The 25,233-nt window shown below is 42.0% G+C and overlaps 1 protein-coding gene across 4 annotated transcripts in view; it reads right to left on the bottom strand.

The window, feature by feature from the left end:
- Positions 1–25,233, bottom strand: part of HERC2 (HECT and RLD domain containing E3 ubiquitin protein ligase 2) — a 214,175-nt gene that overhangs the window by 29,814 nt on the left and 159,128 nt on the right. For all 4 annotated transcript variants that reach the window (XM_047772566.1, XM_047772568.1, XM_047772567.1 and 1 more), the window contains 12 exons: positions 24,863–25,052; positions 24,159–24,299; positions 19,039–19,230; positions 17,091–17,244; positions 7,991–8,098; positions 6,397–6,528; positions 5,478–5,636; positions 5,276–5,394; positions 4,305–4,430; positions 3,725–3,880; positions 3,000–3,115; positions 2,705–2,903 (listed from right to left, as the gene is read on the bottom strand). In XM_047772566.1, the coding sequence (XP_047628522.1) occupies positions 2,705–2,903; positions 3,000–3,115; positions 3,725–3,880; positions 4,305–4,430; positions 5,276–5,394; positions 5,478–5,636; positions 6,397–6,528; positions 7,991–8,098; positions 17,091–17,244; positions 19,039–19,230; positions 24,159–24,299; positions 24,863–25,052 (1,792 nt within the window). The remainder of the gene's footprint in view (positions 1–2,704; positions 2,904–2,999; positions 3,116–3,724; positions 3,881–4,304; positions 4,431–5,275; positions 5,395–5,477; positions 5,637–6,396; positions 6,529–7,990; positions 8,099–17,090; positions 17,245–19,038; positions 19,231–24,158; positions 24,300–24,862; positions 25,053–25,233) is intronic.

The following is a 25,233-nucleotide window of genomic DNA, read 5'->3' as shown; positions in this document are numbered from 1 at the left end:
TTAAACATGCACGTTAAAATAACTAGGAAACAACTGAAAGAGATAATTCTCCACAAAACACAAAAAGAGGGCTACACTTCAAGTAACAAGATGACTCTTGGAGGGCAACCTCTGACATGGTTTTCAAGGGTCACTGCTTGCAGGGATTCCCACCCCATTCAACTCCTTCTCCTTGAATGTGGGCTGGACCTAGGGACTCTCTTCTAATGGGCAGAATACAGCAAAAGGGATGGGGTGGCAATTCTGGATTAAGTCATACAAGACTGACTTCTGCTTGCTCTCAGGCTCTCTTGCCCTCTCCTTTGCTCACTTTGACAAAGCCAGCTGCCATATTGTGAGATGGCAAAAAGCTGAGGACAACCTCAGCTAGTGGGTCACAGGGAGCAGAACCTTCCTCAGGATGGCTTTGCAACAATTGCAACCTGATGAGAGATTCTGGGCTAGAGGACCAAGCCGAGCCACCCAGAGAAACTGTGACATATAAATGTGTACTGTTTTAAGTTAATTGTTATAAGTTAAATAGATAACTAATATAGGACCATAACCAAAAACAAAACATGTAAGACAAGAATATTATGAAGATCACATTCATGATCCTGGATCTCCTAAAAATCCCAAACACAAACAAAAAACGTAACGCAGAACCTGACCAAGTTAGGTTTCTCCAAAGAATGCAAGATTACTTAATATAAGAAAAACAATCCGGGGAGTTCCCATTGTGGCGCAGTGGTTAACGAATCTGACTAGGAACCATGAGGTTGCAGGTTCAATCCCTGCCCTTGCTCAGTGGGTTAATGATCCGGCGTTGCCGTGAGCTGTGGTGTAGGTTGCAGATGTGGCTGGGATCCCATGTTGCTGTGGCTTTGGCGTAGGCTGGCATCTACAGCTCCGATTCGACCCCTAGCCTGGGAACCTCCATATGCCGCGGGAGCGGCCCAAGAAATGGCAAAAACACACGCACAAAAAAAAAAAGAAAAAAAGAAAAACAATCCAATTCACTATATTAATCCACTAAAGGAAAAAAAAATCTTTAAGAATATTTTTTAAAAGTAGAGAGAATGTTTTGTTTTGTTTTGGCTGCATTCATGGAATATGGAAGTTCCTATGCCAGGGAATGACTCTGAGCCATAGCTGTGACCTATGCCACAAAATGGTATCCTTAACCTACTGCAACGGGCTGGGTATCAAACACACATCTCCCCAGCAAACCGAGTCACTGAAGTCAGGTTCTTAATACACTGTGCCACAGCAGGAACTCCAAAAGTAGAAAAAAAGTTGGACAAAAGTTGATATCGATTCACAAAGAGAAAAAGAAGGGGGAGCTACTGCTATGGTGCAATGGGATCAAGGCATCTCTGGAAGAATGGGGGATAGGTTTGATTTCCAGCCTGCCATGGGGGGTTAAGGATCCAGCACTGACCCAGGTGTGGTGTAGGTCACAAGTGTGGCTCAGATCTGATCTCTGGCCCGGGAACTCCATATGCCACAGGGAGGCCAAAAAAGAAAAAGAGGGAGTTCCCATTGTGGTACAATAGAAACGAGTCTGACTAGTATCCATGAGGATGCAGATTCGATCCCTGGCCTCGCTCAGTGGGTTAAGGATCTGGCATTGTCGTGACCTATGCTGTAGGCTGAAGATGTGACTCAGATCTGGCAGTGGCTGTGGCGTAGGCCAGTGGCTACAGCTCCAATTTGAACCCTAGCCTGAGAACTTTAATGGGTGCAGCCCTAAAAAGCAAAAAAAAAAAAAAAAAGGAATAAAAAGAAAGTAAAAGAAGGGAACTTCTTTAATGTGATCAAGAGCATCTACCCCACAGTAAGTGTGTAAAGCGTCCATCACCATGTTTCCTTTGCCACCTGGATCAAGACAGAAATAGGCTCACTATCACTAGTCCTGTTCAATATTATATTGCAACTCCCACCCAGCACAATGAGCTCCCTTTTTCCCATACAAAAGGAGAAAAGTAAAATATGAACTGGGAAAGAAGGAACAAAATTTATCTACAGAACTTGGCTTTATAAAGATACAAAACATTTTGAGGAGTTCCCATCCTGGCGCAGCACAAACGAATCCGACTAGGAACAATGAGGTTGTGGATTTGATCCCTGGCCTTGCTCAGAGGGTTAAGGATCCAGCATTCCCATGAACTTTGGTGTAGGTTGCAGACGCAGCTTGGATCCCGTTGCTGTGGCTGTGGTGTAGGCCAGCAGCTATAGCTCTGATTAAACCCCCAGCCTGGGAACCTCCATATGCCATGGGTGTGGCCCTAAAAAGCAAAAAGAAAAAAAAAATTTTTTTGAGATACTAAGAAAAGAATATAATAAGGTCACTAGACATAGTCAATATAAACATTAACTATTTCCATACATCAGGAGCAATTAATTTTTTTAAAGACAGTATTGTGATAGCAAACAAAAAATGAACACATATGTCTAATGAGTTACTGATATGCAAACAATTATAATACACTTTTATATGTGTGCTGCATTTCGAAATTAAAAATTGTAAAACCACAGAACACATTAAAGATTATACAGAAATACTTCAGAATGATAACTGCTTCCAGTACACATTAAGTACTATCAAGTACTGTTAATCTTGACAGAAAGTTTCACACAGAACCCTTATACGCACTGTGAACCAAATGCCCTCCAGCCACAGCTGTCTCTCAATGTCAGTGTGACACAAAAAAGTCCCCCTTACCTTCCCATCAGCTGTCACTGCAAAGAGCGTCTGCTCTCCTCCAATTAACTGCACGGGTCTGAGAGCTGCAAGGGCTTCACACGGAGTGGGGACTTTAACTTTTGCACCTTCAATGCCCCCAAGCTGACCCCTATGATTATGACCCCATCCATAGATTGTTCCACTGCCGCCAGCAGAAAGGGTCCAATCGTCTGGTCGCCTGTACAAACATTAAGGGAAGAGTTGACATGGGAAAGGGCTGTGTGGGTAGCACCACTGTCTCGCAGACATTATTTCTTGTTTTTGACATAGTAACCTGTTCATCCACTGCACCAGCTGTTCATCTTGCTCTCTTCTAAAAATGTCGTGGCTCTCATGGAGAACATCCATATTTTCACCATCTGCCATTAACTCACGGATTTTCTTAGCCACCTGGACAAGATTATTATGAGATACCAATCAAACACTCATGTCCCAAGAATAAAACAAATAATACTAAGGTAAGAAGACAGGATGAATCCCCACCTAAGAATATAAGGGAATGCCAACATCAACACTGTGATTTTACCGTTAATAAACAAAACTAATACCATTATATCACATTGAAGATATTCTAAAATGTCTAGATAACATTATAACTGAAACCCAGTGTCAGTTTATTCACCTATGTGATTTTTTCTTTTCTTTTTTTTTTTTTTGGTTTTCAGAGCCACATCTGCGGCATATGCAAGTTCCCAGGCTAGGGGCTGAATTGGAGCTACAGCTGCTGGCCCATGCCACAGCTCATGGCAACGCCAGGTCCTTAACTCACTGAGCGAGGCCAGGGATTGAACCAGCACCTTCATGGATACTAGTCCATGAGGATACTAGTCAGATTCATCACCACTCAGCCACAATGGGATCTCTGTTTTTTTCTTTATGGCATTCCTTTGCAAGAGAATTGTGTTACTGTGTCTCATAATACTGGCATCTTCTTACACTATGGCTAAATAAAGAAAACATTTTGGATTCCAAAAGTTATTCCAAAATAACATGCAATACCTCGTCGAGAAAGAGCCGGGGCAGCGGTGTTCTCTTGTCCAGCGCCACAGCCACACGGGAGGCCATGCAGTACCTTCGGAACCAAGCCCACTTGTGTGTCTCAGCACAGCAAGGGAGAGTGTCTAATTCCAGGTCACAAGCAAGAGCTACCAGCACCTGCAGCCACCAGAATCAACAACACAGAGACACTCATAAACTCCACTCCACCTCAGCAACACTGTGTGCCAAAGACAGCCTTGCACAGGCTCTCTGGGGTCCTCCTTCCCAACTCCTCATTCCAGGCTGACTACCACACACCCAGCAAAGGTCTGGCATCACCAGTGATGTGATTTATTCCTACCCAGCTCCTAGTGGTGCACCTGCCAACAGGACCTTAGATCCACTGCTTCAAAGCGTGCCACCCAAGTCCAGGCATCTGAAAGCACACTGATACTTTAAAATATCACACAATCACTCCTGGAAATTCTGCATATTCAACTCCAGCAATATCTACAACTGTCCTCAGGGATGCCTGATATTTGATCCACTGCACTTGACACCTCTCTGTGGCCCTATCACTTCAAAACAAGTCAAGTATTACCTTAAAGAATGGGCTGTGCAGCAGCTGTTTGCCACCTCTCACGATAGGATCTTCATATTCAAACTGCCTCTGCAAAGCTTCTGGAAGGCCTTTCACCAAAGCAGCAAGAGCACTGCCTGAAAAACTCTTAAGAAAACAACAAAATTATAACCTATCCCAGAAAATCAAATGCAGGGGAGTTGAGTGTTTTGTTTCTGTGAGTCAAATGTTTTACTATACTGATACTATTCTCCACTAAAACATGCAATTAATCTTTTCAAATAAGAAAAAATCTAAAAGGACATAATGAACATGAAAAAAACATGAAAATTCGCCTCACAATGTTTGGACTTAATTGCAGTACAGCAATTCCCAGGGAAAAAGTACCTTCCTGGTCTACAAACCCCCATCTCCTAAGACGGTTAGGATCAAGCATTCTTCTTTTTCACTTTTTAGGGCCGCACCGGCAGCATATCTAATTTCCCAGGCTAGGGGTCAAATGGGAGCTACAGCTGCTGGCCTATACCACAGCCACAGCAACATGGGATCTGAGCCTCATCTGTGACCTACACTACAGCTCAAGGCAACGCTGGATCCTTAACCCACTGAGCGAGGCCAGGGATCAAACCTGTGTCCTCATGGATCCTAGTTGGGTTCATTACCGCTGAGCCACAAAAGGAACTTCCAAGCATTCTTCTAACAGTAACTGCCTTCTCCAGCAAAACAAAGGGGATGTGGTGAGTTGCACTCATAAAGTCCAAAAGACATAATCCTGTTCTCACAGCCATTGATGGAGGACTGTTTTTAAAATCAAGTCCGGCCTGCACTCAATATCGTGGCAACATAAGGGAGTGTAGATGAGACAAAGGCTGATTTATTCTTATGTGATATTTCCCAACTCTCCTAAGTGATTTAGAAGTTCAAATTATTAAAGCAACATTTTTGTTCAAAAATGGTCAAACAACTAGAAACTATAATGTAATGCTTCATACCAAGGCTCTTGTTTCCCCATCATTATCTCCAAGAAGCCTATTTATGTTAATTGATTGTCCAAACTCAGTTGTAAGCAGTTTCCTCAGTCTTTGAAGGGCCCACATCCTGTGACTGGCAGCTGAAATGAGCAGAGAGAATGTGTTGGAGGGTGACCACTCTTCCCACAGAGCAGGACAGGCCTGAAAGCAGAGGTGTGTTTACCTAAGGCACTCAGCTGCGCACACGCCGCCAATGATGCTGCCAGGCGGGGGATGATGCTTCTGTTTGAGGCAAGGTTGAGCCTGAAGTCCAGCAGACATGTCACCAAGTCCATGGATGGACAGGAGAGGACACAGCGATCGGAAAGGAGGTCTTTAGGGCCTGAAGAAAGAGCACTGTAAACATCCCCATGTTGGACAGGGCAAGAACTCCCACAAAAGTAGACATGCCCATATCCAAGGCCCAAGGAGTTGGCCTCATCCACCTGAGTGCCATGGCTGGGGGGTGCCCAAGTGCTGCCACTGTCTATGTCACATAGCTACATTCTGCTTACTGACATTTTGCCTGAAAATCAAATGGTTTAAGAACTGCAACCAGCAACTACTGGGAAAGTTGAGGTGAGGATGGAGCACCAACACCTCAATGGCTGGGGAAGCTGAGGTGTGTATAGAGCCCTAACATCTCTCTTTTTTTTTTTTTTTTGTCTTTTTGCTATTTCTTGGGCCGCTCCCGCGGCATATGGAGGTTCCCAGGCTAGGAGTCGAATCGGAGCTGTAGCCACCGGCCTATGCCAGAGCCACAGCAACTCGGGATCCGAGCCGCGTCTGCAACCTACACCACAGCTCACGGCAACGCCGGATCCTTAACCACTGAGCAAGGGCAGGGACCGAACCAGCAACCTCATGGTTCCTAGTCGGATTCGTTAACCACTGCGCCACGACAGGAACTCCCCCTAACATCTCTTGAGCTGGAAGCTGAGGCAGTTTGTTGCAGTTCTGATCCTCGCTGTGGTGGGGCCTTGAGCAGTGTTGGTTCCCAACACAATGGAGAAGGCAGACCTCAAAAGTACTCAGTGAAAATGACATGTGCGTCCCCCTTGCTTGGGTCACTGAGCCTTGGTCACAGTCAGCCCCCTCCTCACCTGCAGCTGGCATGATAGGGTAGACTGTGAAGCGCCAGCCCCACCCATTCACAGATCCGTCACTGATGAACTTCCACTTCAACTCATCCCCCGGGATGCGCAACTCGCTGGACCAGTCGGACCACTCTCGGCCTGGTGGAGAAAATGGGTGGGTGTTGGGTTCACTCATCATCAGATCAATATTATCTTCTTTAGATACAAAGCAAAGTCCTTCACACAATGTCTGAAGAGCAGTCCCCTCCAGCCTACTCCTCACATGTGTTTATGCCATGCCCTTTAACACACACTGGACTAAGCAGCTGGGAAGTGGAGGGCAGGCAGGCACTGCCTGACAGAGACCCTCACACATGACCAAGATGATGGGGAGAAGCCTGCAGAGCCAGCCTGGGCCCACACCCAGGTCAGGGGCCACAGGGAGATTCCTTGGAGAAGGTCTGATCTGATGGTTATAACTCAAACAACAAAAGACAAAGCCCCAGATTCCCCAAAGGAGGTGCAAGAGTGCAAAGGCCTGGGCACAGGGGGTACCCTTGAAGCACAGGGGCAGCTCAGCACAGGAGAGTGAAGCAGCCCAACCAGAGCCCAGGGCCTGGGGAGCCACAGAGAGGAGCCAGAGAGACAGGTATGCAGTGTGCCGCCTCAAACAGGATTCAACTTAGAAGGGCCATCAAGCAGCAAGGTGCAGGTGGCCTGGAGAGGATCTGCTGGAAGCAAAACAACCAGGCACATCTCACAACATTACTGAAAACTACACTGACATTTGTCAAACTGCCAGAAAAAAAAAAATCCATGTTCATCTATGACCACACTACTTCATCAGAAATAACGTCTGCGGGTAAAACTACTGGGACACTGCCAGGCTCGTCATTTAACATTGGTCTGTGGCTGCCTTTGCTACAAAGGCAGAGGGAGGTAGTTCTGTCAGGAAAAGTCTGCTAACCCTTGCTCCAGATGAAGGATAAAGAAGCCTGAAGAGATCTGCATCACACACACACACACACACACACACACACACACCTGCACTGATCATTCTAAAAAGGCCAGTGCAAAGCATTTAACAAGCCCCTAGATAGAGGTAAATCAACCCCTGCTCAACCTCACGGAGCATGTCAGCAGAGCAGAGAGGCCCAGAGAAGAGGCCTCCTGTCCACTCTTCTGCTCTCCAGCACCCACACAGGACACCCACTCATGTGGAGCCCAAGCCCTCACTGCAATCAATTGAAGAAAAAATGCCTTTCAGAAGCTTTGTAGTACATTGCTCTCTACCTTGCATGAGCCTTGCACTCCAGTACACACCTTACAGCACCATCTCCACTCTCTGGGTGAGAATGGGCTACCTGGATGGTCTGTGCCACCAGCAAGGACTTGTTCTCACACTCGTCACCCAGTAATCCCACCATCAGTGGTGTAGTGAATATGTCACTTGGATAATTATCTTACTGAAAGTCCAGGGAAGAGGCAGATAAAACTTATTGTATTTTGCAGCAAGATCACTTACTGTCCCTTCCAAAGACTCACATAAGAATGAAAGAGTAATGTTCTGTTTAATAACGCTAATGGTTCCATTCTACAAATGCAAGCTCAACCTCCCCACCTGACCGCACAGAGACAATCCTGTTGACACCGTCCATGACTGTAAGAGGGTCATGGCGCCTCTCTGTGGAGCACTGTCGGTCAAACTCCACCCTGAGTCCTTCTGCACCTGTAGGACAAAAAAGCACAAAACACAAAATAACCAACCCCACCAACATACCACAAACAAGGCCAAGAGCCATGACATACCACACAGAAGCAGTGAGATGAAAATGATATGCAACAGCTAATGAAAAGCAGAACGTCAGGAAGAACTAACCTCAAAAAATAAACACCTAGGCTGGGTTCCCCCACCCTACCTCTCACAGGTTTTACCTGCAATGAAAATACCTGAAGACACTCACTTGGTCAACTGGTTTATGGTCTCTCTTTGGGCAAATGTTCCTGCTGCAGTCCCAATTGCAGGACCGAGCTTTATTATCTTGCCCCCTACATTTAAAAAATTATATAAAATCACATTGGTCGAGCATTTAGCATTAGATCTAGAATTATCTTGGGACAAATCAGCCTACAAAGGAATCAGTTAAGGGCAGGACCTGTGTTATGGTGAAGGGAGGAGGTTCACAAATCCTTTCCCCACAAAACAACTATCAAACCACTCAAAATGATAAGAAACAGTAATTCTGGGGCTCTTTAAATCTCTTAAAAGCAAATAACAAATTAAGAAATATTTATTTATGAAAAAGCTGCAGAACTTGAGTAGGGATGGTGAGAGCCTGCGGTGTTCTCGCCTGGGGTGCGGTACACTAGCTGGAGCACAGCTCCTCCAGGATGGGACTCTGCCTCCAGGGGGCGCTCACTGGTGCAAAGCAGGGGCAGTGCCCAGGCAGAGGTCCTGGAAGTCATGGGGAGAGTCAGGTGCATGTTTGTGCATGTGCACACACACAGGAAAACTGACAAAATGCTGACTTCCACGCCCTCCTTGCTTCTCCCCCTCCCCAACAGAGCTCCATCTGCAGAGGGGAAATTGGCAAGCTTGAACTCTAAGCCAAGCAGATATGGAGCAAACCCTAAATGTCAGAGAACACAAAAAGAATAACCAAAGAAACCCAGCAACAATTATAAATCTTAAAAAAAAAAAAAGGTCAGAATCCAGATGATACAATACAACCTAAAATGTCCACTTTTTGATTAAAAGTCATGAGAAAAGCAAAAACAATGGAAAGCATGAGACTGACTCATGAAGAAAATCAGTCAACAGAACACTGTAAACCAACTATAACGGAAAAAATAAACATCATTAAAAAATTTTTAAAAAAATCAGTCAACGGAAACTGACTCTGATGGGCTAGATGCTAAATTTAGTAGACAACAACTTCAAAGCAGCTATAATAGATATGTTCAAAGAGTTCAAGAAAGCCAGAGAAAACACGATAATAAAGGAAAATATGGTAATAATGACTCAATGAAAAAGGTATTAAAAGGAATTTTGGGGGTGGAATGTACAAAGAAAAATTCACTAGCTGGACAAAACAGAAGATTTGAAATGGCAGAAAAAAAGAATCATTATATAACTTGAAGACTGTATAAATTTCTATTACTCCATCTGAAGAATAAGAGAAAAAAGACTGGAGATAAATAAAGTTTCAAATAATGGGAGCCAACATCAACCATACAAACATACACATAATGGGAAGCCTCCCTCCACCCCCTGCCCCCAACTACCAAAAAGGGGGAAGAGGATAAAAGGGGCAGAAAATGTGCTTGAACAGATACAGCCCCAAATCCCCAATTTGATGAAAAACAGTAATCCACATTTCCAAAAATTAATTAACCCCAAACACAAACAGATATACACCCAGGCTAAAACTGCTGAAAACAAAAGATGAGGAGAAAATCATGCAAGCAGCCAGAGGAAAAAAGACACATTAACATATAAAGGTACAAAATACGATTAACTGACTTCTCCTGGAAACAATGAACACAAGAAACAAGTGGGCTAACAAATTTAAAGTGATAAGAGAAAAAATTTCTATCAACTAAGAATTCTATATCCAGCAAAACTATCCCTCAAAAATAAAGGCAGGAGTTCCCGTCATGGCACAGAGGAAACAAATCTGACTAGGAACCATGAGGTTGCGGGTTCAATCCCTGGCCTCACTCAGTGGGTTAAGGATTTGGCGTTGTTGTGAGCTACGGTGGAGATCGCAGACATGGCTCAGATCCTGCGTTGCTGTGGCTATGGCATAGGCCAACAGCTGTAGCTCTGATTTGACCCCTAGCCTGGGAACCTCCACATGCAGCTCTAAAAAGGGAAAAAAAAAAAAAAAAAAAAAGGCAAAATAAAAACATTCCCCACATGTACCACATACTGAGAGAATCCAATGTCAGCAAACATCTTTAGAAAAACCACATAAAGTATGTTCAGCTGAAATAAAATGATACTGGCTAGTGACTTGTGTCCACAGGAAGAAAAAAAGAGCACCAGAAATGGGAAATATATGAGTTAAAAGATAAGTGTTTCTTCTTTTCCTTTTCTTAATATTTTTAAAAGGCAAAAATAAAATTGTATAAATCAGAGATTAGGAAATATAGTCCATGGACCAGGATTGTCCCACATCCATCCACCATTTTATATAGCCAGTGAGCTAAGTTTGTATATTTTTTAATGACTGAAAAAAATTCAAAATAATATTCTATGACATATGAAAGTTTGCCAATTCCTGACACAATGCAGTAGTTATTATGTCATATAATATATTTGTAACACATGTAGCTGCAAGTATGTTGCACAGATTTTTAACATATACAGTGTATATGACAATAACAGCAAAAAACAAGGCAAGAGGAAATACAACTATAGTGGAGAAATGTTGCTACATTTTACCAGAACTAAAGTATTAACCTGAAATAGACTGATCAATTTAAATGTATATTTTAATCCTTAGAGCAAACTCTTTAAAAAAGTGTTTCAATATCAACTGATGAATTAAAATGGTACACTAAAATTTTCATGTTTAATATAAAAGAAAGCACTAAAGGAGGAACAAAAAAAGACAAGACAAAGAGAAAACACACGGCAAAATGGCAGATGTAAATCCAGCCATATCTATAATTACATTAGATGTGAATGGCCTAAGCATCTCAATCAAAAGGCAAAGACTGTCAGGTTGGATTTAAAAAAGCAAGATCTAACCAAAAGGTGCATAACAAGAGACAAACTTTAGATTCAAAGACATACAAGATTTGAAGTAAAAGGATGGAACAAGATCTACCATGCAAAGAGTAACCATTAAGAGAGCTGGAGTGGCTGTACTAATATTATACAAAATAGACTTTAAGACAAAAAATGTTAATGGAGACAGAGAAATTTCACAGTGAAAAATGGGTCAAACATCAAGAATATATAACAAGTAAAAAGTATGCACAACTAAAAACAAAGTCACAAACCACAGGAGGAAAAAAACTGATGGAAATGAAAAAAGACAAATCCACAATTTTAGCTGGAAATAATCAAAACAATTTTCAATAACTGATATAACAAGTAGACAGAAAATCTGTAAAAATACAGATTTCAACAAGACTACTTATAATCTTGACCTCATACATATTTAGAGAATATCCTCCTGTGTGCCTCTTCATCTGGCTGTTCACCTGTATCTTTTATTATATCCTTTATAATAAACTAGTAAAGACAAGTAAATGTTTACCTGAGTTCTGTGAACTGCCACAGCAAATTAATCAAACCCAAGGAGAAGGTTTAGAAACCTTTGATTTAGAGCACATAAGTAGATAGCACAGCTAAGAATTTCAACTTGCGCTTGGCATTTGAAGTGGGGACAGTCTTGTGGGACTTAAGCCATTGACCTATGGGATCTGATGCTTTCTCTGGGTTGATAGTGTCAGGGCTGAGTTAAACTGTAGGAAACTTGTTGGTGCTGCAAAACTGCATGATATGTGGAAACCCTAACACGTCTGGTGTCAGAGAAGTGGAGTGCTGTAGTACTGAGAGTAAAGGAGATACAAGTGAGGTTGCTTTTTCATTAGATCTAACCAACCCTACAGGAATTTAATAGATTTTGAGGTATACTTTGAACAACTTTATCCCAACAATCAAACAACTTGGATATGAATGAACAAATTCCAAAATTACACCTTTACCAAAACCGACTCAAAGAAAAACAGAACATCTGACAAGATCTAGCTTCCTATGAAAAAAGTCCAGGCCCAGATGGCTTTGCTGGTGAATTCTACCAACTATTTACAGAATAAGAATACCAATCCTACACAAACTCTTTTGGAGAGTAAAGGAGGAGAGAACACACTGCAACTCAATAGGTAAGGCCAGTATTACCCTAATACCAAAATCAAATAAAGATATCACAAAGGGAGTTCCCACTGTGGCTCAGTGAGTTAAGAACCCGAATAGTATCCATGAGGATGTGTGTTCAATCTCTGGCCTTGCTCAGTGGGTTAAAGAATCTGACATTGCCACAAGCTGTGGCATAGGTCACGGAAGAAGCTTGGATCTGACATTGCTGTGACTGTGGTATAGGCTGGCAGCTACTACTCTAATGCGACCCCTAGCCTGGGAATGTCCATATGCTATGGGAGTGGCCCTAAAGAGACAAAAAATTTTTTAATTAAAAAATAAAAAGGAAAACTACAACCACTGTTCATGAAAATAGATGCAAAAATCCTTAACAAAATATTAGCAAAACAAATCCAGCAATATATACTACTGATTATACACTATGGACAATTATAATTCAGCTAGGAATGCAACATGAGGTTAATATACAAAATCTGAGTCACAGAATCTGCCATATTAATAGATAAAGGATAATGCAGACACGGTACATCAATAGACACAAAATGCATTTAACAAAATCCAACACCCATTTATGATAAAAATTTCCCCCGCAGCCTAGGAATAGAAAGAAACTTCTTCAATGTGATAAAGGCATCTATGAAAAACCTATAGTTAACATACTTAATGAAATGAATGTATTCACCCACTGAAACAAGACAAGGATTTCCGCTCTCACCCTTTGTATGCAACACTGACTCCAGCCAGTCCCTGTATTAGACAGAAACAGGTGATGTCTATTAAATGTCACAGGGTGAATGACATACCATGAAGAAGGACATGTATAAAATGAGGTTGGGAAAAGGCTGTTTTTATACATGGTGGCAAGGAAAGAATTCTCTCCCAGGGGCAATATGATCAGAAAAATATAACTAATTGCCAAGGGGAAGAGTATTTTAGGCCCACGGCAAGTACAAAGCACAACAAATGGAACATACCTGGAACATATTTAAGGACCAGCAAAAAAGATGCAGAGGGGCCATGAGAGAGAGATGGGAAGGGAAGAAGGGAAAGTTGTTGGAGAGGTGACCAAGATTCATGTGAAGTTGCACAGGCCACCATTAAGGGTTTAGGTCCTATTTTAAGGTTACCAGGGTAAACTGGTGGGTTTTAAGCAGACTACCAGTATGTTCTGACAAGTTTAAGAGACTGCCTCTGTATGTCATATAAGAAGTTGATGCTGGGGGACATGAGAGGTTAGGAGCAGAAGCTGAACATGGATATTATACTAGTATATGACACAAGTGTAATAAACCAGGTGAGATTATATGGTTGGGCCCAGAACCCAACCATCTGGACTTGGTGATAAATGGCTGCATTTGGAATATACTTTAAAAGTAAAGATAACAGGACTTGCTGGGGGACTGGATATTAAGTGAGAGAGAAATAGAAAAAAGGAAGAGAATACCAGACTTACGTCTTAGGCCAGAATTATCTTTTGTTTTTAAATTTTCTATTATGAAAGATAAGAGCTTAAAGTTAAAAGCTTTTCTGAATCCCATGGAATTCCTGTTATGGCTCAGTGGGTTAAGAATACAACACAGTGATGTTGCAGATGATGCAGGTTTGATCCCTGGCCTTGCTCAGTGGGTTAAGGATCCAGGATTATGGCAAGCTGCAGCATGGGTCCCAGATGTGGTCAGATCTGGTGTTGCCGTGGCTGTGGTGTAGGCCAGCAGATGCAGCTCTGATTTGACTCCTAGCCTGGGAACTTCCAAATGCCACAGGTGCGCCTGTAAGAAGAAAAAGAAAAAGAATGCACTTATTCTAAATGTTTAAGAAAACTAGTTTCTCTCAGAGTTCCCATGTGGCTCAGCAGGTTAAGAACACAACTAGCATCTGTGAGGATGCCTTGCTCAGTGGATTAAGGATCTGGTGTTGCTGCAAGCTGCAGTGTAGGTTGCAAATGCAGCTCAGACCCGGCATTGCTGTGTCTGTGGCACAGGCTGACAGCTGTAGCTCTGATTTGACCCTGGCCCAGGAACTTCCACGTGCTGTAGGTGAGGCCATAAAAGGAAAAATAAAACAAAACTAGTTTCTCAAAAAAATGAGCAGGATAAAAATATCAAGGTCCAATGTAATATAAAGCTATTGTTAGAAAAAAAGAGAATAAGGAACAGAATAATATTTTCCTACAGACAATAACTATAAGCCAAAAACATGAAAATGTACCTATTATTTCAAACCAAGCTAAAAGAAATCAGGAAAATGATATAAAATATGAAAGAAAAGCCTAACTTAGAATTAGGAAATCAAAAAATTAAATGATAAAATTTAGTAACGAATTTTTTTTAAAAATTTAGAAATGAATACTACACTTGAAAGAGCATAGAGCAAATGAACACAACCAGAAGGAGAAAAAGGAAAAAATGAAACAGGTAAGGAGCCAACACTGACTCTAGAAGTCATCCAGAACATGATGATGACCACATGTCCATGAAAAAAACTGAAGCAAGGATACAAACAAGTACCCAAACTGTAATGCAAAAAAGCTCTTTTGAAAGACAATACTTGAAACCTAGTTTTGCAAAGGGACAGAGAATATAGCCTAAAACAACCAATATGAAAACATACATAGGAGTTCCTGTCGTGGCTCAGCAGAAACAAATCTGACTAGCATCCATGAGGACGCAGGTTTGATCCCTGGTCTTGCTCAATGGGTTAAGGATCCAATGTTGCTGTGAGCTGTGGTGTAGGTCACAGACACAGCTTGGATCCTGCGCTGCTGTGGCTGTGGTGTAGGCTGGCAGCTACAGCTCTGATTCAACTCCTAGCCTGGGAACCTCCATATGCTGTGGGTGCATTCCTAAGAAGACAAAAGAAAAAAAAGAAAACATAGCTAGTAAATTTACTGAAAAGAAGGACAATCTATAAGGGGCAAAAATAGATGATCATTTTCCCACTTTCACAGGAGAAAAAATATGTGATCCAAGAATTTACTATTCAAAAAAGCTAATTTTCAAATGTGGACACAAACTCTCAAGACAAGTGGACCTCAGTGGGGACTACTCTCCTCTGAGCCCTGCTGAGGAACTCACGAGAGAGTAAGCTTCAGACAACACAATAAGGAGAGACACCAGGACTAAATGAAGATTAAAAAGAAAGGTAGTGAAGTAAGTGATAGCTATTATGCTCTGGGAGATACAGTACAATCATTTTAATAAAGTTGGGACAATGAAAAGAGAACAAGCAAGAAAAAATTTTTTTAACTTTTTCAGTAACTATATACATTTTTGATAGAATTAGAATTATAACCTGAGTCTTTGGGTATATAATGTGGAATAAAGTAAGTAATTATGAGAAATTCTTTCACCCTCTGTCTTAGAACCAGGATTTTTAGTATAAAAGAAAAGAAACACAGATGTAACAGAAGAGGTTAGGTAAGAAAACTTGCAGTTCTGAATTTGCATCTATCATATCAGTATGAACACCAAAGTAGGTCCATCAGTCTGTCTGAACGTCCACTGAAAATGTCTAGAAATAATGATAGCCCAGTGATCTGATGTGCTATCTCCAACCAGGGAAAATTCCACGTAGAGGCAAGAAACTACCTGACAAGCCTATCGCATCTCATGTCCTATCAGATTGCATGGAAGTTACTGCTGGATAACGAGAGTCATCGCAAGAGCCAAACTGAAGAGGTTCTTAATGTCTGGAGATGGGAAAATTTGAGCTTCAATAGGATAACAATCACAATGGATTAAAGCCCATCATGTTTGTTTAAATCTATGAGTTCATAACGACATAGAAAGAAAACATGATAGGTAACCAGTTCATCTTCTTGAAAATGTAAACAGAAAAAGAACCCAGCTTTAATCGTGCCTTTCTTAAACAAACAGTACCCCTGGGTAACAACCAGCAGATGAGGGGACGTGTCCCTACAGAAAGTATTATAGCTTGGAGTTCCCATTGTGGTGCAGCAGAAATGAATCCGAGTACTATCCATGAGTGCAATCCCTGGCCTCACTCAGTGGGTTAAGGATCCAGCGTGGCTATGGCTGTGGTGTAAGCCAGCAGCTAGCTGTAGCTCCCATTCAACCCCTAGCCTAGGAACTTCTATATGCTGCAGGTGCAGCCCTAAAAAGAAAAAAGAAAAAAAAAAAAGTATTCTAGCTAATAAATAAGAAAGAAATGAAAAGATCAGAATAGCACCATCCTGCAACTTCCAATATATTTAATGGCATCAGGAAATGCTACCACCTCAGAAGGACAGACAAGCAGATACCAGGTGCTTCAAGACGCTGGATCATAAATACAAACTAATCAGGCCTCTAAATCAGGGAAAATCTTGCAGAAAGACAGAGCTGAGGAACAGGGGCAAGTACAGCAGGAGAGTGCATGTCAAATGCCCAGGTTCCTCCATAGGTGAATTGTTCAGAGAAGGGAAGAAACTATAGGTTAAGAGAAACTTAAAAGACAGAAATTATTCATTACGAGAGTTCACATGAGGATGAACATTTAACAGAAATTGCCAGAAATGCAAGTCAAGACAGTATCACTTTGTGCAGGGTGGGGCACAGACACAAGACTACTTCTAGACCTGAATTTTAGTGACTAATGCATCCACCTGATAAACATTAAGCTAAACAATTATCCTGCATCACGTTCTGTATCAGGCTTTATTTGGGGGGAAAATAAGGTTGTTGTTGTTTTTTTTTTTTTTCTAGAAAAGGTGAGAAAAGTGATTCTAGAGCAATTCTGTAGCTTCTTTTCTATAAGGCAGTTGTTTCTACCACAGAAATGAAGCATGGACATCCCCACCCACTTCCTCCCTGGGACCAGCCCTGCATACCTGGTATCTTCACTGTGCCACTGGAGGAAGTGTCATCAGTGTAGGGATGGCTACTTTCCACCACCACAGGCTGAGAGGACAGGCGGCCACTCTGTGAGTCAGTAGCCACGTCCTCCAACTCAGTGACACAAAGCTCCAACAACATATCTGCCACCTGCAGGAGGAAACGGGGTACAAAGCAGAAGGACGTCAGGATGCTCTCCCTGAATGAGATCCTTCCGCAGGGACAGGGGCACAGTGGCATTTGGGAGTTTGAGAAATCTAGTGCAAATCACAGTTTGGTTTCCTCACCTACAAAAAAATGAAGACAGCAGAGGGCACTCAGGGGTACTGTGAAGCTTGGAGGGATCTATGAACAAGGGACCAGGAGGTGCCTGAACTACACAAAACATCTAATACACACCAAATGATGGGCCAGAATGTCTGTGAGTACAAAAGTTTCTCTTTATATCAAGAAAAGATTACATCTGAGTGAGGGAAGTCTGCCCCAGGGATAAAACTATCAAGCAAAGGAGCAGAAACATGATAAAAATGACCAAGATCCTAGAAGGCACTGGGGGTCAAGCAGGAGGGGACAGGAATGGAGAGCAATGACCAAGCTGTCCATGTTGAAGAGCGGCAGGCAGTGTTTGAAATAAGAGCTTCAAATACGAACACAACTGGGTGTCTCTTAACCCACGATGTTTAGGGCCAGCCCTCACACTACATTCTTCCACCAATCCAGAATATTCTGATTTCACTTGAAAAATTTAGTGATTCATACCATTTAAATGGCATTTACATGGTGTGGATGCTGCTGATGATAAAATCCTTGAATGCTATTTTTAAAAATTAGAATATGCTACTACAACAGCAACACATTAATCTCCAATTTTTTTGCCCTTTTTTTTTTTTTGGCTATTTTAGGGCTGCACCTGTGGCATATGGAAGTTCCCAGTCTAGGGGATGAACTGGAGCTGCAGCTGCTGGCCTACACCACACCTACAGCAAGGCCAGATCTTAGCCAAGTCTGTGACCTACACCTTAACCCAAAGCTGGATCCTTAACCCAAGGAGTGGGGCCAGGGAACGAGCCCGTGTTCTTGTGGATACTGGTTGGGTTTGTTTCCACTGAGCCACAACAAGAACTCTCTCAATTCTATTTCTAAGATATACTGATATGACCTTGACTTTAAACCCTGAACTAGTTGCATGTGCTACTCAAATTTAAATTAGATAAAGTTAAATAAAATGAAAATGCCAGTGCTCAGGTACACTAATTATATTTCAAGTGCTCCATAGCCATACATGGCTCGTAGCTACCATACCTGATAGCTCAGGTACAGAACATCAGAGCATTACCGTGGCAGAAAGTCGCACAGGATTCAATGCTACCAAATATTAAATTCTATTTAAAATAGTTAATAGTTAAAATACTGTGGTATTAAAGCATAAAAATTAGATTAATGGAACAGAAAAGAATCCATAAGTGGACCCAAATACAGATAATTTAAAATATGATAAAAGTGGTCTTCAAATCACTGGGGAAAATATGGATTATTCAATAAGTGATGCTGAGACAACAGGCCTGCTATCTAGGAAAAAGTACAGTTGAATCTCTACTTTATCCTTTGCATTGAAATAAATCCCAGATGGTTCAAAAAGGTATATATAACAAATGAAATTACAAAAATGATTAGAAGAAACTTTGGAAAATTGCCTTAAACAATGTTAAAAAATTGAAGCATGTTTCCAGCATAATATAAAATCCAGAAGACATAAATGGAAAAAAAACAAAAAACAAAAACCACCTAGACCTAATTTAATAAAAACTAGAAATTTCTAAATTCTAAAACATCAAAACAATATTTTAAGGCAGCACAGACGACAGAAAAGAGGCTCATTTTTGCAAGGAGTCCTTCAAACACAGGACAGCAGCAGCACCTCCTTCCTGCCTGCCCGAGGCTCACCTGTGGGTAGGCGGTGCCCATGCCAGACAGCACAGCCGAAAGCACGTCTCTGCCCTTGTCCCCCGCCCGGCTGCACACAGACAGCTTGAGCAGGTCTACTATGACACGGGTGTCATCTGCAACCAGAAGACTGGTGAACTCATCCAAGGACTGGGGTTCTGGGCCTGATGCTTTATTTTGGCTTTCAACATCCTAAAAAGTCCAACAATTAAAATGAGGAGCGAAATGTTAAGGGATAAATAGTTACCAATTTTCCCACAAACTCAAAGGATACATGACTACCAGTGAGGAAGAAGGGACTTTCTGAGGCATTTAAGGCTAGGAACTACTACATTAAGAAAATGACAAGCCCCCAAAATCTCCACCAGGTATTATGCTTTCAAGGTCAATTAACTATTTTACAAATTACCAACAGCAGCAGCGGCAAAAAGAAGCCTAACCTATAAAGAAACGAAAATGTATGCTGTGACCAAGTTCACATCATAGGGGTACATTAAGGGGGTAACTTGGAATGAAGTCACACCATGTAAGATCTACCCCCCCACACCCATAGGTACGTCTGGGAGTTTTCTACCAACTAATTGTGTACACTGTACAATGTGTATTTTAGAATTTATAAATTTACATATTTTGTCTAGATCCTCTCCATAATTCTTTCCTGGAATCTTACACGATGGATTCACTGGCATATAATATATTGTCCATAACCTCTGTTCCTTGGGTTCTTTGAAAAAGAAAACATATAAAGTAAGAGTATTTTCAATAGTGCCCTTTTACTTCCCATTCAGGTTGGCAGTTAAAAGATACTACATCTGTGAATGTTTACCTCTTTCCATGTTAGCAGAGGAAAGGTGCTGCTTGTTTGCCTGTGGCAGCATCACTGTCCACCCACAAAATCCATGTCATGCAGGTACCCTCCCTGGATAGCCACCCTACATCCTGCTGCTCACCACTCAGGAACCCCCTGGAGGCTAGAAGTAGGTTTCAGCTTCCAGAGAGGAATGGGGAGCCATTGGAGCAGAGAAATCCCACAGATTCTGAGCTTAGACGGTGAGGGAATCCCCAAGACCTGCGCTGAACAAGGGAGGACCTGGCCATTCCTGTTCCCTGGGCAGAGTCCAGCTCACCAGGGGGAGAACAATATGCCACAGTGCCTCTTCTCTTCTCTCCTGATTTCTGGATCTCAGTGAAACTAGTGCCAACACTTTTCAGAAACAACAATGAGCCAGAGAAGCACAAACACCACTTGGGTACCTTAAGGGAAAGGGGACCCATCTGATGTACCAATTCCATTGGCCCTGGAAGCCGTAGCTCTCAGAGGCAGGAGCATGGTTTCTCCCTTTAAAGAAACAAAGCCTGAAAACCCAGGGCATCAGCAAGTGAAATTCATCAGAAACAGTGACATTCCAGAATCTCACTCACTGACTATATTGAGAGATTAATATACATTTAGCAGAATATATTAATCATATATAACATCTTTGGTCTTACTTGAAATAGTACCCAACTTTTTCTTTCTTTTTTTTTTTTTTGGTGGAGGCATTTAAAAAAAAAAGTAACAAATCCAAAGGAATTGCTAAAAAATAAAATCACTAGCTGCATATCCTCAAATAAGCCCAAAACTAACATGAAAATGGCTTTGTTGTAATTTATGAACAAACCAAAGCTGAAATGATAGGTATTTAGGGGAATAATCTGGATAATGCCTGTTTCATAATTAGGTTGGTGGGAAATTATACCATCCCTCTTCCACATAAAAGCAAAAAATGCTGCATGATTCAGAATAATGTCTGCATTTAAACCCTCATCCTAGGAGATTGCCAAACATTAAAAGTTGAGTTCAGACACCTAGTTTATAGATAGCAATTTTCTTATTACCACAGATGGCTATGAATAATTTCCATAGGAATATTTCGGTCAGCAGTAACAGCATAATAAATCAAGAGTTCCAAATGTAACTGAAAAGAATGTATGTTTGTTCCCAAGGAACCAGTATGCTGGTAAGAACAGTGTGTGAGCAGGCTGGGATAGCCTGGCAGAGGGAGCACTTGAGTAAGCTTAAGGTGCATCTACATGGGGTAGGGAGTGTGGCGCAGTGTGACAGAGTCAAGCCAAGTGGAATGTATCCCTGGCTTTGAGCCATCTGGCATGGGGGGTGGGAATGGGGTCACAGGCCAAGCAGGGTAGGAGGTCATTCCTATGGAGGGAAGACTGGCTTTGCATGCCAGAAACTGTGTAGGGGAGGGAGGGTGTCCATGTGAGAGAGGATTGGCAGCCCAACTGGAAGGGCGGCTACCTCAGGGGAAGTTAATTAAACTGTCAATAACAAGAGCCAGGTTTCTCACTTTCGGAGAAGAGAGTTACAAAAACAGAAATGGAGAAAACTAGAATGAATCTTGTGCAGTTATTAGAATTGACTGTATTGCTGGTGAAGCAGTGGTTCTCAACATATGTGGACATATAACAAAATAAATATTAATGTACATAACTTATTGCATACATACACACACACGCTTATATCCTAGCTCTGTCCAGTAAGAGAGCTTGTGAGTAGCAACCCCTCAACAGCAATGATCGCATGAAGGCCCAGATCTTGTCTTCAAAATACCATTCTCCACTAAAAAGAACCAAGACTTCTTGGGGAAACAATTGATTTCTGTGCTGAATCATAAAACATCTTGTTAAACACAGAATTTTGTGTTATGTCAGGAAAAAAGGAAATAAAAGAATGATGAGAACATACTGGAACAGATAAAATTCTACCAAATATTTCAAGAATTAATACCAATCCTTCACAAACTCTTCTAAAAAACAGAAGGGGATGGAACACTGCCCAACTCGTTCTAAGAGGCCAGTATTACACTGTTAACCAAACCATTAGAAGACATCATAAAAAAACCACAGATGAGTATACTTTGTGAACATAGGTACAGAAATCCTTAACAAAATAGCAAATAAATCCAGCAGCATGTAAAAGAATATATATTCTTGTATATAGATGAGTATGTATATACATATATACATAATATATAATATATATGCATGTCCATTTGGAGAGAGGGCCTAAACCAAGGACACCTAGCAGCAACCAGCTTACCAAACTCCCAGATCTTATTTCTAAATTCTACAGTCCACTACAGGGAACCAGGGCTCCTTGAGTAATGGCTGATTTCAAGGCAGAGGCAGGGTAGGTGAAAGTTAAATTTGGAACTCACTACTTTGCCAGAAAATAAGGGACTGCTCAAAGAATTACGGGAACACATCGGAAGGACAAACCAGCTGAAAAGGGCTCCTAATGGCCAAGTCTGGGACAATATGAGTGTTAGATGATGACAATAACATATATCATTATTTCAGTAAAATAGGATCCCATGAATCTATGCTAATACAGACAGATACACAGACAGATGAGATGAAAAGGAAAAGTTTTCGGAGTTCCCGTCGTGGCGCAGTGGTTAACGAATCCGACTAGGAACCATGAGGTTGCGGGTTCGGTCCCTGCCCTTGCTCAGGGGGTTAACGATCCGGCGTTGCCGTGAGCCGTGGTGTAGGTTGCAGATGCGGCTCGGATCCCGCGTTGCTGTGGCTCTGGCGTAGGCCGGTGGCTACAGCTCCGATTCAACCCCTAGCCTGGGAACCTCCATATGCCGAGGGAGCGGCCCAAGAAATAGCAACAACAACAACAAAAAAGACAAAAAAAAAAAAAGTTTTCCCTTATTGAAGAACAGCAACAATGATGTTCCAAAAGGAATGTTGAAATTTGAAAAATCACCATCTGACAACTACCACAGTAATGATGGATTCAGCTAGAATCATCAAGAGATACTGAAAATACGATGAGGGACAAGGTAGAAACATAGTCTCAAAGTAGCTCCCATGCATACTCATTAACACACTTTTATTAACTTCCAATGGAAAAATCTGACAGATACTTCTAACCAAGTTAATAAGAATTAATATCACCTGTACTGCAGCAAATCAATGATGCACACATCCCAATGAGATGCACTGAAAAGAACTCTGCATTATTACCGAGGTGTTTCTGACAAAAAGAACTGAAGAACTGCTGCATATTAAAAGACCAAAGAGAACAACGCTCAACCCTGGGCTGGGTCCTAGACCTATAAAGGATACTGCTGGAACAACAAGCAAGCTCTGAGTAGGTCTGTGGATCAGAAAGTAATCCTGGGAATTCCCATCATGGCACAGTGGAAATGAAACCAACTAGTTGGAACTATGCAGTTGCGGGTTTGATCCCCTGGCTTCGCTCAGTGGGTTGAGGATCCAGCACTGCTGTGAGCTGTGGTGTAGGTCGCAGACACGGCTCAGCTCTGGCATTGCTGTGGCTGTGTACACATGTAGGCCAGCAGCAATAGCTCCAATTAGACCCCTAGCCTGGGAACCTCCATATGCCGCAGGTGCGGACCTAAAAAAAAAGCCTCCAAAAAGAAAGTAATACTGGATTGATAGTAATGTCCTGATATTTAGGAAATATACACTGAAGCTTGAGGAGGGTTGGGAGCTATGACCTATAGCTTTCCTGCCACTGGTTCAGAAACACCAACAACTAGAAAACCCAGGTGGAAAGTACTCAGAAGCATAGCTTGCCCTATTTCTATGTACTACTTCTGCCACTTGTGTGTACATTTAAGATTAAGATTCTTTCCTTTTTTTTTTTTTTTTGTCTTTTTAGGGATGCCCTGCGGCATATGGAAGTTCCCAGGCTAGGTGTCGAATCAGAACTGTAGCTGCCAGCCCACACCATAGCCACAGCAACGTGGGATCCAAGCTGCATCTGCAACCTACACCACAGCTCACGGCAACACTGGATCCTTAACTCACTGAGTGAGGCCAGGGATCAAACCCGCATCCTCATGGATACTTGTTGGGTTCATTACCACTGAGCCACAACAGGAACTCCCTAAGATTATTTCAAAGTAGGAGTTCCCTGGTGGCTTAGCAGGTTACAGATCTCACATGGTTATTGCTGTGGCTCAGGTCACTGCTGTGGCATGCATTTGATCCCTAGCCCAGGAATTTCTGCATGTTGCTAGTGTGGCAAAAAAAAAAAAAATAATAATAATAATGCTAAAATAAAATGTTAAAGAAAGCCCTCTGACCTCTTTGGTTTTGGTCATGGTTTCTGCAATGATGCTGGCAGCTCCTGGGTCATCTGTAACAGGGATAAATGGCCGAGAAGAAGCTGAAGCAGCAGATGGAGTCACCGCGGAGGGGGTCACAGCATCCTCAGAGGAGGCAATCTAGTTTCAAAATGCAGAAGAAAAGGAGAAATTTGGCAACCTGGCACATTTCCAATCCAACTCCAAAAGCCTTACTCCTTGGCCATCTGGAATATTCCAGATTTTACATAGGTATAATAAGGCACTTACATCACCAGCCACCACTTCCACTGGGGTCTGGGACAGCCCTGCAAAGTCAAGCATATTCATATTCCCAGGAAAGCCTATTAATATTCACAATAGATCACATGATGACTATAAAGAGCTCACATTTCTTCAAGTTGGGTTTTTTCCAAAGTTACAAAAACCTTTAGCTTTCAGAGTTTTCAGGTTTCAGAATTGCAGATAAAAGAACCGTGGACTGGCATGCACCAATTTTTTAAAAAATAATCTATTTCCATTTACACACTAAAAAGGCTTCTCTTTAAACAGACTATTTTCTAATTCAAGCCAAATATCATAGCAGTATGCAGAAAAACACTCTGAATTAAGTGAAAGAATGACTTACCCTTTAATAGAAACAAATTAGCTACCTTTTCCTTTCTAGTCTAATATTGCTTTATTGCTTTCCAATTTATTTTTACCTCTCCTCGCTTTTCCTGCCATGGATTTGGACTCAGCCTATCTTCAAAATCAACAGCCAGCACACATTCCTCTCCATTCATGGGACTGGCCACAGCAGACACATCAGAAGGGGGTGCCGAGGAGGAGAACGAGGGACACTCCACTGGGGCGACCATGCCGGCTGGCATCAGGGCCCCAACCACAGCGTCTCTGTCAGGAGAGAAAGCCAGGCCTGGGGTGAGCTGCCCTTCACCTCTGCAGGATGGCAGGGTCAGGGGGCAGGACAACCATTTACTGAAGGACTCCCTCATTTTTATAGGCTAAGTTTAAAAGTTACAGAAGTTTCAGAAAAATATTGAATATTATTAGTATGTATCCACTGGTTAAAAGC

Source organism: Phacochoerus africanus, chromosome 3 (assembly GCF_016906955.1).
Source record: "Phacochoerus africanus isolate WHEZ1 chromosome 3, ROS_Pafr_v1, whole genome shotgun sequence".
NCBI classification, from domain to species: domain Eukaryota; kingdom Metazoa; phylum Chordata; class Mammalia; order Artiodactyla; family Suidae; genus Phacochoerus; species Phacochoerus africanus.
This window is presented reverse-complemented; position numbering and strand designations above follow the sequence as displayed.